The following is a 19,812-nucleotide window of genomic DNA, read 5'->3' on the forward strand; positions in this document are numbered from 1 at the left end:
CTCCCCAGAAGGTCAGACCCCAGCTTGTACTGGTGCCTAGGGTTATTCCTCCCTAGGTGTAGGACTCAGCACTTGCCCTTGTGGAACCTCCTCAAGAGGCTCCTCTCCGCCCAACTCTCCAGCCTGTCCACATCTCTCTGAATGGCAACACAGCCCTCGGGTGTATCAGCCACTCCTCCCAGCTTGGTATCATCTACAAACTTGCTGAGGAGGCACTCTGTTCCCTCATCCAGGTCATTGATGAAGAAGTTGAACAGGATGGGACCCAGGACTGAGCCCTGGGGGACGCCTCTGGCCACGGGCCTCCAACTGGACTCCACGCCACCGATGATGACCCTCTGAGCTCTGCCTTTCAGCCAGTTTTCAATCCACTTCATTATCCACGTGTCTAACCCACACTTCCTGAGCTTATCTAGGAGGATGTTTGGGAGACAGTGTCAAAAGCCTGGCTGAAGTCAAGGTACACAATGTCCACTGCTCTGCCCTCATCTACCCAGCCAGTCATTCCATCAGAGAAGGCTAGCAGATTGGTTAAGCAGGATTTCCCCTTGGTGAATCCATGTTGGCTACTCCTGATCACCTTCTTTTCCTCCATATGCCTGGAGATGGCATCCAGAACGAGCTGTTCCATCACCTTTCCAGGGATGGAGGTGAGGCTGACCGGCCTATAGTTGTCTGGGTCCTCCTTCTTGCCCTTCCTGAAGACTGGAGTGACACTGGCTTTCTTCCAGTCCTCAGGCACCTCTCCAGTTTTCCAGGACCTTTCAAAGATGATGGAGAGCGGCCTGGCAACAACATCTGCCAGCTCCCTCAGTGCCCGTGGGTGCATCCCATCCGGGCCCATGGATCTGTGGATGTCTAGCCTGCCCAGAAAGTCTCTAATCCTATCCTCCTCAACCTAAGAAAAGTCTTCCTTCTCCAGACTCTCTCTCTCGCCTCCAGGTCTGGGATTCCTGAGGGCTGCCCTTAGCAGTGAAGACTGAAGCAAAGAAGGCATTCAGTAATTCTACCTTCTCTGTATTCCTTGTCATGAGGGTCCCTGCCCCATTCAGCAGCGGGCCCACATTTTCCCTAGTCCTCCTCTTGCTACTGATGTATTTGAAGAAGCCCCTCCTATTGTCCTTAACATCCCTTGCAAGACTCAATTCCAACTGGGCCTTAGCCTTCCTCACCACATCTCTGCATACCCTGACTGCATTCCTATAATTCTCCCAAGTAGCCTGTCCCCTCTTCCACATTCTGTGTGCTTTCTTCTTCTGTCTGAATTTGGCCAAGAGCTGTTGCTCACCCATGCCGGCCTCCTGCCCCTTTTGCTGCACTTCTTACTCATAGGGATGCACTGCTCTTGAGCTTGGAGGAAGAGATGTTTGAACGGTAACCAGCTCTCTTGGATCCCCCTTCCCTCTAGGGCCTTAACCCATGAGATTCCTTCAAGCAGGTCTCTGAAGAGCCCAAAGACCACTCTCCTGAAGTCCAGGGTTGCAATCCTGCTTGTAGCCTTACTTCTCTAAGTAAGGCTTCTTCTTCTTACTCTAACAGAGTGTTACTCTATTATTTGTGGCTTGAGTGGGAAAGCAGAGGAATCTTGGTTCCTCATGGTTTTATTAAATGGCTTGAATTTTTAGTTTTTAAGAGATACTTCTTCCCAACGGTACATTAACTTCCTGCTAACCTCAGTCCTCACTTGCTCTCCACGAAGAAGTTTAAATGCCATCTAACACTGGCAATCAAGGACACGGAAATAACGATTTGAAAGTTTTTTAAAAAAAAGTTAAGATTTTCTTTTACGTAAGATCTACAAGTAAACAGCATTTCCACAGTGTTATCCACCAAATTATTTAGTATGCTATATCCATAAATAATGCAATTAGTTTAACTAATGGAGTCTTTAAATGCAAATAATTTGCTGAGCATAAGGAGTCAAAGGCACTGAGGTATGTTCCAACTATAAGTCTGAACATAGCGTTCTTACCTATTCCTTATGGGCTCAAGTGCCAACAGGCAAGATGTTAGAGCAGCACGGAATTCACCAGAGGATTGAGAAAGTATATCCAAGTTTTTGGGCAGATTTATTTACAGGGATTACCTTGGAGTACTGTTTTTTAAACTGGCTGGCACAGGCATCCATTTTAAGAGCAAAATCCAACCAAGAATGACACATCATTCAAGATGGAGGGCAACATGCTTATTTTATTTCATATTTGGACAGCTACTGCCCAGCTATCATGCAACAAAGATCAAGCTTGAGATAAACCCAGGGGCCTGGATCCCATGGGCACAGGGCTATTATGCACCTTCCTGCTTCTGACCTCAGAGTTCCTCAAGCGAGTTTTAGCACAGGGTTTTTTTTTTTTTTGCTTCCCTGAGAACCCGCCTCAGACCAAGGGTGAAGGCCTTCTTCTGAAGAGGAAGGCAGGGACAGGTTTCTGTGGCCAGCCCTTAAGCGGCAGAGTCTCAGCCAAATGCCAGCACAGCAAGCGAGGAGTTGAGCAGGGCCTGGCAAGGGGGCTGTCTGCCATCTGAATGTTGCCGGCCCCGAATGACTGCCCCCGTCGACATGGCTGGACAGCAGCCCCAGGGCCCTGACCAAACGGGTTTATCGCAGGTGTCAGGCAAACTAAGCTAAATTATCAAAAAAGAGGAGATAATTCACACACACACACACACACACACACACATCTACACATACCCCTCACTTATTAACCACCAGTATACCTCCCACTTTCCCCAAGTTTCTGGTTAATGCATAAGTTCCACACCCAAATATTGCAGCTTCTTCATTTACGAAGTAAAAATCCTGACAAGTTTTTTTTCTAAATTTAAATAAGGTCTTTGTCTTGCCTCTCAATAACCATAACTTCTTTTCTGAGCGTAAAGCTTCTTACAAGAATCACTATTTTTGCTCTTCACATATCATTAAGTTCAAGATCCTTAATTTTGCTTTCATGAACTTGTTATGCTATCTCTTTGTTAATTAACAAATTTCTGTTGGATTTGCTTTCCAAGATACCAACTTTAGTAGCTGCTTGACTCCATCCACAATTACGAAACCTTCCAATGACACATTCTACGCTTGAAACTCCCGGAGATAAACATCTCTTCTGTAGACTCACTGTCCTGAGAAATCATTTCTGAATTTGCCCACACTGAATTAACACATTTTTCCAACAACGGTTATTCTATACACGGCTTACTCTATACAATCCTTGAAGGCTCTGATTACAGTCACAGGCAGGCCCTGTATATACGCAAACCTCTTCACTCTCCCAGGAAGAATCACAAGCTCTTTATTTTTTTCAATGACCTTTCACCTTTCATTACACATCCTCAAAAAAAAAAAATCTGAAGCACAAGTATTGCTTTAATTAAAAGCAATAAAGGCTTCTTGCCACAGACCACATGCAAACACTGTATATTAATTCAGATATCATATATCCTTTCTCCTGGCACCTAAAGGTAGTATTCTGTGCCAGCTTTTTCCCTGGCATCACCTCTTCAGAGATGACATATGGGACAATTTTATTCCATCTGGCAACAGCAGGCATCCTGTTTTCTGTTGTTGCTGTTGCCTCTTACAATAACCAATTTTGCACCTTTATCACATGCAGTACTCTGATGGCACATCAAATATTCCATGTTTTATCTGCTGCAGTGCCTGTCCTCTGAAATACGCAAGACTTCTGCTTATGCCAGAAACATGTTCATCGTCATCACATGGCCATTTTAAGACCAGCATTGTTCTCCTATTAAAAGGCAGATTTCAATATCTAACTGTCTGCATACCAATGCTGGCTTTTAATTGGCTTCCCACTGTTCAAAATTAACAACATTTCTAGCGCTTTCATTCTCATCATACCGTCTGGAGATGGGTCATTCTTTCATTCTGCTTTTCACGAGTTTTATTACACATTATTTACTTCAAAGGGACTCTTTACAGTAATCTGAATGAAGATGTATATTACTAGCTTCCATTAAAAAGGATCAAGCTCAGTTACAATGTCTAAAATCTTTGCAGTTATTTCTATTTTCTCCACAGTTCAAAACAATTAATTTCAATTTTTTATTCTATTGATATAAATTGATAGCCTCATATCTGAATATATCTCTTTTCTATGTAAAATATCACTCTATTGCAAATTAACTCACATGAAGCATAAGATTAAACACAAGTAGTAAAACAGGCAGTAACATTACCTAAGCATTTGCCAAAACATGCTCTGAAGACTTATGCACGGTAACTAAAACCTCAGAAAAGTACCATAAGCTTTAGTATATCCTATGATTTAAAGTTTGATTACCACAGGAACTATACTTCGATGCATTTGTTGGGTTTGAGATTTTTTTTTTTTTTTGGTTTTAATTGATTGTTTTAATGTATTGACAGTCTTTGCTTGCCATTTTGAGTCAGTTTGTACAACAGCCAGAATATTGGGCTTTCAACTTTAGCTGTAGCATCAGGGCATAAAATTACTAGCCTATAAAGATAGGAAACGTGTGCTTACATATGTAGTTCTATGCCTTTGTTAAGCACAAAACAGACTGCATTCTGTATTTTAAACATAAATAATGACTTGGATATAAAGAATTTTTAGTTAAAAGCAATACATTTGTAGCTGACATACCTGCTCCTTGGAAGAAACATAGATTCTTTAATGAAGACTGAACCTGACAGCAGGATATACCAACAGGTACCAATATCATCAGGGCTGGAATAAAAGAAGAGGATATGGTAAGACACTTGATTTAAGCAGCTGATAGTACTAGCAGATCTCCAGTATGAAAAGCATCACAAAGAGCCAGAAACGCTCCAAATTGTGGAAGAAAACCATAGTTCAATCATTTAATGAAAAAGTCCTTTAAATCATTCTAGTTTCCACTTAAAACCACATATGCTATTAGAATACCTCATAACATTTACTTCACCTTTAAGAAAAAGAAGCAAACAAAAACCGCCCAGATCTATCCATTTGGAAACGACACAGAAGTCCAGTGAAATGCAACTGAAATCAATTAATAGGAAATCAGGCTATACTATACTGAGTGTATTTTATTCTTTTGAATCCTTTCCTCTCCTCCTGCTGAAGAGGGCTGTAGTGGCTTCCCCTCTATATAAGGCCTCCTTTCCTGATTCTAGACATCTGCCTCTTTTCCCTTTCTTCAGGGAAGAAACATGCCTCTTGGCATCATTCCACCTTCCCCAAAAAGTAAAAGAGCGCTGAATACATTTACAGATGTAAGCCTACATCAGATTTGCAGTCATCTTATTCGCTGCTATTGCTTACTATCCATTTCCCGCTGCTTTCTGGCACAAGAAAAAAAATTCTCCAAAAAAGGGACAGTTTCTTCTCCCTCCCCTCATCTTACAGAAGCCAAGTGAAGGTGTGGAAGAAGAGTGCAATTTGCATCCCTTTGTCATCCAAGCCTAGTTCATTTTACTGTAGATTCAGATGTTTCTCCTTGAGTAGCGTTAAACCCTCTTAATAGGCTTAGACTCTCTTCTTAGGTAAGTTCAAATAATGTTTAGACAGGAAAGAAACTAGTTTAAGGTGACTAGAAATAACCACAGCAGAAACCTTGTGCCATTTTGACAGTCTATACTGAGACTGTGTGCACTTTACTTCAGATTTTACTACTGCTACTGCTTCTTGCAAAGAAGCTTAGTAACAGTGGACTTGAATCCAATTACTAACTGCACTAGCATTCTTCTCAAAAACCACATCCCTAGTGACACTCTAAGAGATGAAGATTACTTAATTAATCTGTAGCACCTTCATTTTTTAAAAATTATATGTCTCAAGTCTTTAGCAACAATTAGTTCCAACTTCAAGCAGGAACAGCCCACATCTTTTAACAAATGATGACAGCATAGCATTAAAATCTGATCTTAAATCTAAGTAGGCTTCATGCAACTAGCAGCATGTTTTTTTATTTGATGAAACAAAGCTTAGAACCCTGCCTGATGGGTACTTTCTCAAAACAAGACTGCCATTTCTTCAGCCCTCACTGTATTATGCTTTCTAAAAGGAAAGATGAAGTGGGGAAGAGAGGGAGGGAGCTAGTCTGAAACAACTGAAAGTGAAAAAACAGCAAACTGACAAAATTAGAAAAAAATGTGTTTCTATTTCACACTTTAATATAACCAAGAGAGAAAGGACAGACATCAGAAACATGGAGGATTAATAGAGGATATTGAGATTATAGACTATGATCAAGAACACAAGAATTGAGTAATATGATGTAGCCTATATTTGTTTTCCATTAGACTATGATCAAACAGGCCAAACAAACATGGCATTTAGGATTCTATGCTACAGTCATTCTTTGGGTACAAACAGATATGCTCTAGAAAGGGAGCAAGCAGAAAGCAAATACCTGAAGAACAAAGCAATGAATTTTAAAAAGCACCTCAGACAGCATATCATGTTTACTATTGATTTAGTAATGTGAACTTTTACCCAGCAATCAAATTTAAAGCTTTTGTGTTTGTGCTGATCTAAAAATCCACATTAGTATGTTGTAGTTTCAAGCAGTCAAATGTAACTGAACATAGGTACATGCTATGTTTTTTCATGCCACTCCGAACTGAATTGAAATTGTTGTCCTTGTGAACTACTGTTAAGTGTGTCTAATCTTTCTCAGTCTTTCTGCTTGGAAATAAAGCTCCTTTCACCTATGCCTTACTTTGGAGATAACACTGGATTCTTTGCTGATGGCTTGTGGTCAACACTGTTGGATGTTACTTCAATTACAAAAATCAAGCATTCATGTTATGATACTTAAGTGTGCAAGTACCCACCCTCAGAGTTTAGCTCTTAATATGGTATCTTCCAGTTTAAAAATAGTATTGATGAATACTGTTCATACACAAAAGTTAATCCAAACAGACACAAGAATTTATTTATTTACTCAGAATGCTGAGTAAATTTTGGAAGTAGACTACCTATGCACAGTAGTTACCATTCGCACTGAAAATTCAAGCATGTATAAGCTCATTAGAGAAGCCTGCCTAATACAGGTCTATGATTACTCTAAGAAATGACTGAAAATATAATCAAAATTGAAAATGTTTGTCAATTAAAGCTAGATTTATATTCCTGTAGAGACTCTGCAAATGTGCATACACTAAATCTACTTCCTTAAGAATGTGAGCACTCATTCCACTCCAGATTTGTGTATACAAGAAAGTATCTATATAGCTACTGTATACCTATATAGATAGATATATCATATCTACTTCTATTGTAAGGCTTTTTTATTTGTTTGATACACAAGCTTTATCAAATAGATTACATCTGCAAGCCTGTTCTATAGGTTGCTCAAAAATAAATTAGTATAACCTCACCTGAGAAATCCTACAATTCATTCCTAAGCAAAGTGCATTTCATCTTCAAGGCGCGTATTTCAACGTAAGCTCTATCAACTGTTTCATCCTGGAAGGTGCACAAGCATCATAGCAAGTGACAGAAGACGACAGCCCCTGATGTAGCTGTATCTCATTCACAGATGACTTCACAGCTCACAATCAAGATAAACTGACAAGCAAAAAAGCTCTCTGGAATGGTAGTTTTCTGCTGAATTGCACAAAGTCTACTACATAAAAAGATGCATACCTCTGTTAAAGATGTCTGCAGTTGAACAGGGCACAAAATCATCTAGGTTTAACAAGATGGAAAACTATGCTGACCTGTGAAGACTCAGTATCTTCAAAATGAAAACTTTAGGAAATACTTCTTTACACAGACTATACAAAATGTACTTTATACTTCTTCATAAGGACACCAGAAAATGTGTTAGTAACTTGGCACACAACAAAGACAACAAACATTTTTGATTTACACAATGAAGTGCACCAGGCTGCCTTTTCTGACATGCAGGTCACATGCTTACTTCTCACATAGACCTGTACTGTGCTCGTGCAACTTGTTCATCTAGAAAAATCAATGTGGCACATAAATACAGAGAACCAGGTTAAAGCAGATAAACTCAAGAAAACCAGCCACTTGAGAACAATATTTTTTCTTTAAAAGCATAAACATGCACCTCATTTAAGTCACATCTTTAGACAATCTTCCCCAAAATTCATCCTGAAAGAGCCCACACTGACAAGTAACCTCCACAAAAATCAGAAGACAAAGGTATGGGGGGGGGAATATCTGATGCTCGTACAGAAATTCAGACAAGCATCTCCTCCTAAACTGAGAGGCATATAACCAGCCCTACTGCTGAACTGCACATTTGTTGACTTTTTTTTTTTAAAATGGATGTCGTCTGAAATATTATAACCTGCACTAACTAAAATAATTGAAAGTTTCTAAAAAAATTTATTTCCGACAATAGCTTTTATACCATAAATGACTTCCCAAGATGCTGAAAGATAACTCAACTAGGATTTCAGAATAACTTTTCCAGGTGGATTACAGAGAGCACTATATTATCATTTTTAATCCCTCTCCACGACTCCCAAAATAGCCATTTGATTAAATATAAATGCACTATCTGATGGAGAACCACCCCAACTGGGGGTCACAGGCTTTATGACTCCAGAACAAGAGTAATCTAAAGATCCATTTATACTTTTACAGAAAGTCATTTCCAAATGTAAAATAATTGGAAGAAGAATTTAAAAAAAGTTTTTAAACCAGCAGTCAAATGTTTGAGCTTAGGCAAAAATCAGTAATACACAAGATGAGATCATTTTTATTTTGGTCCTTTAAGTACTGATGAACTATTAAAATCCTTCTCTCAAATTACATATTTGTAAGGTTTAAAATACATTACCTCACTGAGGATTTTTCTCTCCAAAGACAGAGGGAGCCACTGGCTTTCCACAGCCTTCAGTCAGTGTGTTCAACACACAGTCGTCTTTACTTCACTTTTGAATTTTCAAAATTCAGCCAAAAGGGCTTAAGTTTTTCTATTTAAGTTTTTTTTATTTGATCAAATATAGCACGACTTTTCATTCAATTAATCAATCAATTCAGTTACATTTTTTTGCCAATTCATGAGTTTATCCATTGCGCTTTCCCTGAAACAGTTTCCTCTTCAGCAATTGCTGGTTTTGACTTATCTATCATGCATTTAGTACAAATTATATATATATATACACACACACACACATATATATATATATATATAAATAAAAAATATACACAAAAAAATAAAGTGGATAAAATGTGTATGTGTGTATATATGTATGTGTGTGTGCATGCATATATATATATGCATGCACATACATACATATATATCTCAAAAGCATCATCTGTTTTATGACAGCTGTAAGTGCTGGATATAGTTCAATAACAAAATCAAATTTTACTATCATCTCCTCACAGCTTTGTTTCCCTTTTGCTTTACGCCTACTTTGATAGCTGTATTTATATTTTAGAGACATGTTTGAGAATTTCTAGACTCTTCTCAGGTACCTGCATCATGCTGTATCAAACAAAGAAATATATGATATTCTGCTCTTTCATTATCTGAATAAACAAACAAATCTTCAATACTTGTGTGCCACAAGAGCGGAAGGTTACTACAGAACATACATACATTCAAGAGACATCTTCCCCAAAAGATATCGTGTATTCTTTTAAGCTTTCGTTGCTAGTCAATAAAACAAGAATTTCCAAGGAAGTCTTCAAGAGCAAAGAATAGTGATGTCTTCTCCTTCTCTTCATCATTAGAGCTACCAGCAATAAAATTATATAAAAATAGTGTCTTAATGTATCATCTTAAACAAAACGTATCTTAAAAACTACATGTATAGAAGATACATTCCTTTGCCCAGAACACATATGCTGTCCTCCAAAAATATTACAAATGAAAGACCTCAATACAGTTCTTTTATATGAAAATATATTCAACTCTTACACTTCCTAACGTTTGTTATCCCTTCATTTGTTTAGAATTAAGGCTTTAAGAGCAAACCCACTTTGGCAGCTAGTTTTTTTTTTTTTTTTTAAAGACAGCACTGTTATGCAAACCATGTAAAATTTTTTCATTTTAAAGACGCTAGGCTTCTCATAATACTATTCATGCATCAGGTGGTTTTCAATTAATTTTTCATGTTTTCTCTACTGCGCTTGACATTCATTCAACAACAATACACCTTGTACTTTTCAGGACTTTTGTGCCTATAATGAACTATGGAAGAAACTACAGAAGAAGCCTATACTGAACTACAAAAGCACCTTTTCAAGCCACCCGCAGACTCAAGCAAATACCATTTTATCAGACATAGAGTAGCTACATTTGAAAGAGTTTCTTTGTAATCACATATTACACTTTAGTAAACATCAAAAATTAATTCTGGAGTATAAATCTAAGCATTACTATGAAGCTTTCTTTAACTGCTGGAATGTTGCATACCACTGTCAGTCTGCAGAGTATCTAGAAACTGTTTGCTCTTCTAAAGGCATTTCCGCTGTCAGCGGGATCACAACAAATGATCCTTAAAGGAGCTCTTTGGGAAGAGAACACATCTGACTGGGGTTGGGGAAGGGTATCATCTGCATGCGTGCAAGCACTTCATCCAGAACTAGCTGAAGCAGAATAGATATGGATGACTTCCCTCGAAAAGCATCCTTAGAGAAAGATTTGGCTTGAGGAGAGTGAGGAGTCATTCAGGGTCCAAGCAGCACCTGTCAGTCAAGTGGATGCTAGATAGGTAAGAAACATTTCCCTAGGTAAGCTCTTTTCAACAGCTAGTTTTCTAAGCATGCTAGTGCTGTCCATCACAATAGTAATCAGTAAAACAGCAGCTGTCAGACACTAGGAGCCTGGAAGATCAGCATCAGCCAGGAAGCAAAGCCCAGGAACACAGCACATCTGTTTATCTTCCCCCACCTTCCCCTCTCACTTTTCCTTGTCTTGCAAGGGAGCATGCACAGCAGGAGATACTTGAAATCAGGACAGCTATTGGTAGCTACAAATTTCCAGTAGATCTCCACAAGTGTTCCCTGCAGGCAAGAAATGTTTTTACCTGTTTGCCTCTAGTGATGGAATACATTGCCACAATTTTTTTTTCTTTGGGGGCAGGGAGAATGTCTTCAGTTCCCACCACCCAGCTCATCTACTGTTCCAGGTATTCATCTGGGTGAAATTCAGGGCTTTAAGTTATATTGCTTACCAAATACAGCACAGCGTCCACTTTCTCAAGTTAGAGAAAACAAGATTTATTACCAAGTAATATGACGCAGGCAATTTTTCCTACAGAGAAACACAACTAGTCCAATCCAAAAGTCGCATCTTAAGTGGCAGTCAAAAGGATTAACTTAATACACATAGCCATCCTATCCTACCTAGCAAAAACCCCAGTAAAACCTTGGTGACACAGACTTCCACCCAAGTGTACAGAATCAAGAGGATTACAGGCACATTCAGGTCACTGGCTGGGCAACAATCTTCACTTGTGTCAACACACTAGGTCTAGACTTACGCCCATAAGTCTACACTCACTAAAAAGCATTCAACTGCAGTGTACAGGAAAGAGTCTAAATTTAAAGAACAGGAAAACCCTCTTTGGCAGAAATATTGAGAGAGGATTTTTGTTCCAGGAAGATGAGAACAAAAGGACTCGGGCACCAAGATTCAACGTTCTCCTCTTACAGCTTCTACAATGCAGCTACCTCCTGATGAAGTGCTCAGGATACTCAAATTCTACCGGTAGCCTCAAAGCGGTAGAAAATTGAAAGTCATTATCGAGTAGTTATCAATATGCAGACTTTATTCATAATTTACCCTTAATTCAGTAAGTTAGTCATAGCAAATTCAAATAATCCTACCTTAAATCTTGACTGTAATATTTTAGCACTCTTCTGAGAGCAAGGGATTTCCTGAGGAATCTACATTTAATTTCCCAGAATACGTAAAACCATAATTTATGTGAATTTTGGAGCTAGAAAAGGAAATCCAGAGACTGGATTGTAATGTCTTTCCATTATACATTTCCCTCCCCAGCTTCCTTGACGCAGTCTTTTTTACGCAATTATAACCTGCAGTCAGACAGCAGACTTCTCAACTTCAAAACCTGAGTTGAATCTGACACTGAAAGTTTAAGCTAGAACTTTGAAAGTAACTTTTTGTAGTTGTCAAATATTTGGAAAAATTCTATATTTGGAAACTTCAATTATATAATTATTCAATAAGTCTCTGATGATACCACAACGCTATCACTGCTCATAAGGTCAGGCAATATTTTAAGATTTAGGCTTCATGCTTTCTCGCCTATCACTGCTCTTTGAGACCTCAGAGCTAATCAAAGTTCAAAGATCAGTAATCACTTACAAAGCTCTGAACAAATGAATGGACAAATTCATAAACTCCAGATTCCCAAGATCCATGAAATTTGTGGGCTCAGAGCCCATATTTGTATCACCGAACTCTTCATACTATACGCTATTTATTCCACTGAAAAATGGAGCTTCTTATTCCTACATGCTACATATATAGTACTTCAAATTTTAAAAATAATTAAATACAATTAAAAAATACAATTTAATTTCTATTTAAAATAATCTGCAGCACTCGTACATCAGGCTTGCAATTATAAACCTGTAACAATGCTAGCACCATATCTGAAAAAGATTACATACAAAAAATATGTTTTTTTTAATACATCTTCCCCACATATACTGATTCTAAAGGGCATTCATCTACAATAGTATAGCAGTTATTCCAATTTTAGCTTTCCAATTTCCTAGTCACAAAAGATGCTAAAAAACCTTCCGAAGTATTAACCTACTATCCACATCATCTCTAGCAAGACTTTCCTAACACATCACTTTTCTTTAAAAATTCTTCAGAAGTAGCTGCTTTTTAGGGGCCATTTGATTCTCTCTTCACATGAAGGTCACATGTAGCACTACTACAATCTCTGAAACATGAAGCACAAACCAGATAAAGTTTACCGCCAAAATGCAGGTAAAAGTTCAGTTCGTGCTTACCTGCGTGCGTTTGGTTTAACTGGGAGAATATCACAAATATGCATAATGGCAAGAACTTGCAGGTCCTACCAATGACTGCAGTCAAACATGCTTTAATACTGCCAAGTGCAACATCACTTCAGCACAATGTTCAGAAGCTGGACTTGAAAGTATAGACTCAGCAAAAGTCTGCTGCCCCTGGCCACCTTCCCATCATCAGTTTCTGAGCCAGCTCCTCTAAAACAGCACTCAAAAAGGCTAAGCAGAACACAAGCATCCTTAAAGCCTAATACAAGCAAGCAAGGAAATCACTTCTGTATAATTACTGCTAAAATACGCAAAATACAAGAGAAAAGTCCTTATTCTGAGCTCTAACAGTGGAAGTATCATTCTCCTTCCAACAGCAGACTGAAGGGTTTGGCAACATCAGATGCTAGAAGGACCATCACCTTAAGCCAAATATCAGCATCAGAGAGAACTACTTTCCAATTCAGAGATACTGTCTGGTATTTTCTAAGTCACTTCATAGAAAGGGTCAGGAAAGCTGAAAAAAGAAAAAAAAATCTTGAATGTGGAAAAATTGCTTCAAATTAGTATCTCCAAGAATCATTAAGATTCCAAATACTAAAGGATTCATTTAGTGCTTATATTTAAAATGCACATAGCACCCTTCCCAGAGCTACAACATTCATAACTCTATTTTGATTTTTAAGATGTTATAACACAAATCAAGATATACCTGCCATAAAGACTACACTTTCACGAATTCATGATAAATGTTGTTGAAAGTTGAATAAATATCATAATGTAAATACAGAATAATTCAGAACAGATATTGTTTGTACTGCCAGATCTCCACTTGAGAAGAGAAACAAAGAAAAATTGACGTGTCAAAACTGGAACCTCTTTCAGGCATTTCTGTACTACACAAGAAATTAGAAAAAACATTGATCTACAGGCTTTTTTACATAGGATATTGCTTCAGTAGACTAATTTGTCTTTCTGTCTCTGCTCATTTTAGTCATCCTTTGCATGCTGAAAACCAGATGTAGTTTATCATCGTTTGTTTAATTGAGTAACTATTGTCACAATGAGACACGAGCCCTGAAGTGGCTTAGGATGTCAAACACGTCTTCAAGTTTAACGATTCCCTCAGGTAGACATCTCATTGCCTGAAGATCCTGCCTATTAGCACAGTATTACTGTGATACTCAGAATAATCAGAAAATCATCTACTCATATTCTGCTACTGTCTACAACCATCCTTAATAACCTAGTTAAACAGTTACGTGATGTCTGTCACACCATTACAGATGTGCACAGCGACATTGAGAGGTATACCCCAAACACAAAACAGACTAGGCACTGAATGGGGCAGCTGTACAAAATTCCCAAATACTTTTTTTATTTAATATAATGAGTACATTAAAGCTATGTCTACTCTCCCTGCTTATCTTTGTTCTAAATAATGAATAGTCAAAATGATTCCAGTAATGAAATTGATAACGCAAAGAAATTAAAGCTTCTAACTTTCACTAAACGAGTATTTTGAAGTTCATATTTCAACTCATGTCCACGGTTATCTTTTATTGATGGACAAAAGACAAAACTGGCATCTTGTCTCCCGGTAGGAAGAGATGGAAATAAGGAATACATTAAACTTCCAACCACAGGAAACAATTCCTTTGTGTACATGAAAACAAATAAGCAGGAGCATTTTTTCCTTTAAATTATTTCATGCATTTGTATCCTTTTGCACTTTTTAAAATAAAATATTAGTAAAATAAAGCAGAGGTACAATGTTAGGGTCAGTCAATTCAGAGATTGTTGCAGAGTATCAGTAAAACAACTGTATGACTTAGCTGATTAAAAAGGCAACCAATAAATACCCAATATAAATGTGCACATATGCAAGCTAATTAATCTATTGCCACCGAAGTGTTAATATGAAACTTGTACTGTCAGCCCTTGAGATCAGACAGGAAAATCGCGTATGAAAAGATTAGCCTAAATTATTACGAAAATGATGGCAGAAGCAGTAAAACAACATGCTCTTAAAACCAAAACACTCTGTGGTCATTCAAGTCAGACAATTCAGCTACTAAGTCTAAAACACCTACAGTCTTTCTCTTAAAATCAAAACTTTTATTCTCAAAATTATAGTCAAAATAAAAACATTCAGTGAAATATTTATGTTAAGGAAGCTGCAAACTAAAATCCTTTCAGAAGCCTTCATTTAGCCTTTCTTCGAAAGTGTCAAAATCAAGTCAAAAACAACCCACAGAACAGCACTTGCAACACCCACAGATTGTACATCGCTTATGCTATTAAGAGCCTTGATTCACTATTTACAGCAAGCTAAGGCTTCAAATATATTTGTTGTAATGATATGCATTGCCTAAGAAGTACCCCTAGAAAATACTTTTGCAAAAAAAAAACTTATAAATTAGGGAACCTGATTTACTGCGGTGCAGAACTGGCAGCATACCAATACTACTTTGGCAACTGCTCAGATACCAGAAGGTATAATACACCTATAGGGAGAGCTTGGCAGGGGCTGAGGGAAGCCAGCCATGCTGCGGCAGTTCTTTGCTTTATTAAATATCCTGCTGGATGACTTTCCCAGAAACCTATGGATGCACAAGGAGAATAAATATATATCGCCTGAAGAGGTGCACCTGAAAATTAGCATTCTGATCCAGAGACGCTTCAAATAGACATATTCCAAGCTGACTGTTCATTCAGGCATTTTAAAACATTTTCAAAGTGTCTCACATTTCCAAGGGGATCAAGGGAAAAAATCTTTCATTGGGGCTCTCTGAAGTCAAGAACATTCAGTGAACAAAGGTTGTAAAAGCAGAAATGTGACCAAATGCTCCATTAACGGCCACATCCTATTCATAGTCAGAAGCTCTGGTTAAATGTAAAGCATTAAAGAATACAAGAGAAAAATTTTACTGATAACCCATGTATCACTTATGGAAATGTCAGATTGACACCTTATATACCTCTGCAGTTAATTTCTTTTTGAAGTTTTGAAGTTTTATATCTAGATTTGACAAATGATACCTGTACAGAATGTGGGGTTTTTTTAAACAAACTGCTATCACAAAGCATCTTGGACACATACAGAACGTACAGGCCTGACTTCGTAACACAAATGTATATGCCAGAGGACAAATTTCAGTTTGAGGAGGTCACAGCAGGGCTGTTCCTTTTGAAAAAAAATCATATGCCAATTCATAAGAACAAGTTTTTTACTTTATTTTTGTCAAACTTCACTGCATGATTAAGTCAAGCTATGCACAAATGTAGGGCCACCTCAGCATTAATTTTCTTCTGCATATGCTGCTTCTATTCTTCCAAAAATGTTGAGGGCAATAAGCTACTGTGAAAGAGCCATCGGTTTGTTAAATGTCACTTTTACTGTAGGAATTAAAAATAAAATCTTCTCTCTCTCTCCCATCCTTAAAGGACACTCACAGATCCATTTCTCACCTTTCCTTGCACACAACTGCAAATAAAACTGCAGCTTAGCAGTTTACCCCAGGTCCTTCACAGTGTCCAAAATCCTTACTCAACTTTTGGCATAACACAAGATAGACGGTAAGACCACCTCACAGCTCCTCTCATGCCCCTCAAGACATTCTGCAGGTTCCCTATCAGATACTGCTCCGAGTCCCTCTTCCCAGCGCCCTGGGCCAATGGTCTAACATAACCTCATCCAAAGCAGCACAAACCTAACACCTCCCTGCCTTTTCCCACCACTCTTCTCTACCTAACAAAAGACACTAACTTTAACTGAAGAAAAACATATATACATTTTAGTAGCGACCAGAAAATCCTGTTCCTTTCTTGTCTTTCCAGATTTCTTTTACTTTAGGCTTGTGATTGGGCCAAGCAGCTCTGGAGAACTTCACGCAGCTATGAAACAAGTATTTCACTACAGCAAAATCTTCTGAATTATACCACTCTAAGACTGGATGGTAACACTACAGCTACCAGACCTGAGAATCTTAGTTCTAAAAAGGAGATTGCAAAAAGACTGATCAAAATTTTATATATCCATCTTTTATCCATCCATCTTTTCTACAGCCTCCTTTACTTCTCATCCTCTTCTCCCTTCCCTCCCTGCCCCAGCAATTGTTTTTAAGCTTTATTATCACAGATCAAAGCCATATCCATCAACTGAAATATTCAAACCACTAGTAGCATCACCGATACAGACTCTACGGTCTTAACACAAGTGGATGTTTTTCATGCCAGTATACACACAATTTTATTTGACAAGTGAGCAATGACTGAAATAGCAAGAAAACATTCAATTGTGCAAATATGACTGTTTATTAGCACACTCAGCCTACATAGCCAGGAACTCAGAAACTAAAAATTTTTCATTTTTCATTTGAACAACAACCGTGGACACTTTCTGCCACTAACAGTATGATCTGCCATGTAACATTTTTCCTTTCTCATCTGTAGCTCATATGCACACACACTACTTTTGTTTTATATGCCACAACACACTTCTTAAGACTCTAAATTTCATTAAAAAGCACAAGGTTGCACAACTAAATGACGTGTATAATAACAAATTAAAAGTAAACTAAAGACCTTTGTTCCAACCACAGATATTACTTCCCAAAAATTCATCTGAAGGTGTCCAAGGGATAAGCACTCTTCTTGCAACACTCGCCTTTTTCCAAGGATCAACAAAAACAAAACAACCAACATACTACTAAATTGCTACAGATTGAGAAATTTGCTACTGATAACACCTTAAATCCAAGATACAAATCTTAACAGTCTTCCCAGAATGGACAGTGCAGGGTCGGAGCTTATGTCCTATCGGGCTTTGATTGGAAGGGTCATTATAAAAAATAAAACGTTCTTCACAATAAGCAGAGTTTAGTTTCTTTTTAAAAAAAAACGTAAAAAGCAGCTAAGTTAGTTCCAGGTTCAATTGCAGAGAGATCAAAGAGAAAACGTGAACACAAAAGCATGTTGGCCTACAGCATAGCAATACACAGACATAAGGTTTTATTACTGAATGACTTTGGACAGCAGGTCATCAAAACCTAAACGTCTTCTACCAATCTGTTTAGAGAAGAAAATAATGGAAACAAAGACAATACAAGACTTCCTTATAGAAGAGGTAAGCCTATTCCCAAACAATACTGACGCATTGATCTAGATAACAAAGAGAACATCTATGCTAAAGCTTTCACATAGTCTAATTCTCCTGTGCTGCGTAAAATACTTTGCACAGTTCTGAAAAAAAGTTTTGGGTTTTTATTTTGTCTAAATAGAAGCTTATCACAATTTCTATTTCATATGATCGTGGTTTTTTTTAATTACAACAATAGTAAAAACTGCAGGAAGAGAACTCAGGTGCACACTGGGGCCCCTTACACGTGACATGTGACAAATCTCCAGCAAAATTAGATATTTTCAAATACACACAGATATATTGAAGAGGATGGCTGAAAGCCATAAATAACCCATGTAACTGAATGACTAATAGGGAGTAAAAAAGAAGTGTCTCTATTATTGGAAGCATACTCATCAAAAAGTTTAGAAGTAAAACATTTACTGCCTCTCTGACATCAAAACAAACACTTAAATTTTGCTCTTAAAAAAAAATAAATTTGTTCTTCAGCTATAAAAAGGTATATGCACAATCTACAAGTCTTAAAACCTTGGCTTCTAGAGAAAATGCAGATCAGAAACTTACCTTTGGAAATGCCAAGTATGAATATTACACAGAGAGGAAAAAACATTTTTATGAAACACTGATAAAACATACACCTAGTGACAAAACTATATACTCTTTAAATAGGATCTTTAAGTAGATTTCAGTAGGGTAATCTTGTGAAGCAGGTAAGACAATCAGGTATTGCGTGGCAGCAAATCTCAATTTTGAAATTTTGCCTTGAAGGTTTTAAGCCCTTTTACCATTAACTTCACATCAAATGAAAGTAATAAGATGACTGGCAAATGAAGAACAACTGGAGCTGAACTGCCACTTTTAATAACCCAGTTTCCATTTAAACAGGGAGATGGCCGTAGGGTTTGAGAATTTGTCACTAGTGTGTACACCCGCTGATAGTAAAGTAAATGCAGATGAGATAAAACAATTTTAAACAACATTTTACTCCTTTGGCCATTAAAAAAAAAAAAACTATATAGACAATGTGGACATTAACAGCTGCTTTTTTTTTTTTTTTAAGAAGGATAAAAACTTAGACTATCATGTTTATACTGAATGCAGTTAATTTTTAGCATTACATGCAAGTAATGAAAATGCGCCTTTTTATAACTACGCTGAGGAAGCAGGAATGAACAAAATTTTCACAATGAACAAATTACAATTAAATAGAGCAACTGTGTTAGTTTTCACATTAAAAAGCAGGGATATAAGAATTTAGCTTATCCACACTGCAACATGAAGTTATGCCTCAGGGAGATGATACATACACAGGTCAATTATTAACAGCTCCAAGAGTTGCAGCTATTTTAATAGATTTTTCTGAGGAACACAGAAAACTAGCACTAGCATTCAAATTTCAATGTTAGTCGCATCACCTCTGATTTTTTAAAAAAAGTCTGTGACTTGGAATTCAGTTTTAATGCTGTTTTAAAACAACCTTGGACTTCATGACCAAAATACGGGTACAGCATGTCCAATACAAATGATCGGGTTATATACGCCAAGTTCATTTTCTATAGTTTATACCTGAGTGAATTGATTCTAGCATCTCTATTGTATCACTTATCTCTTGTAGTACTAACAAAGAATTTTTGAAAACATATCTATATTATATAAAATTAGGATTCAGTGGTTTAGAAGAATGTTTTCCTATATGTCTGTTGAATTTATGAAACAAAATTA

General features: G+C 37.5%; 1 protein-coding gene across 5 annotated transcripts in view; it reads right to left on the reverse strand.

Moving 5' to 3' along the window:
• Positions 1 to 19,812, reverse strand: part of RAPGEF2 (Rap guanine nucleotide exchange factor 2) — a 192,712-nt gene that overhangs the window by 109,789 nt on the left and 63,111 nt on the right. For all 5 annotated transcript variants that reach the window (XM_062573814.1, XM_062573811.1, XM_062573810.1 and 2 more), the window contains exon 4: positions 4,623 to 4,706. In XM_062573814.1, coding sequence (XP_062429798.1) covers positions 4,623 to 4,706 — 84 coding nt within the window. The remainder of the gene's footprint in view (positions 1 to 4,622; positions 4,707 to 19,812) is intronic.

Source organism: Rhea pennata, chromosome 4 (genome assembly GCF_028389875.1).
Source record: "Rhea pennata isolate bPtePen1 chromosome 4, bPtePen1.pri, whole genome shotgun sequence".
Taxonomy (NCBI): Eukaryota; Metazoa; Chordata; class Aves; order Rheiformes; family Rheidae; genus Rhea; species Rhea pennata.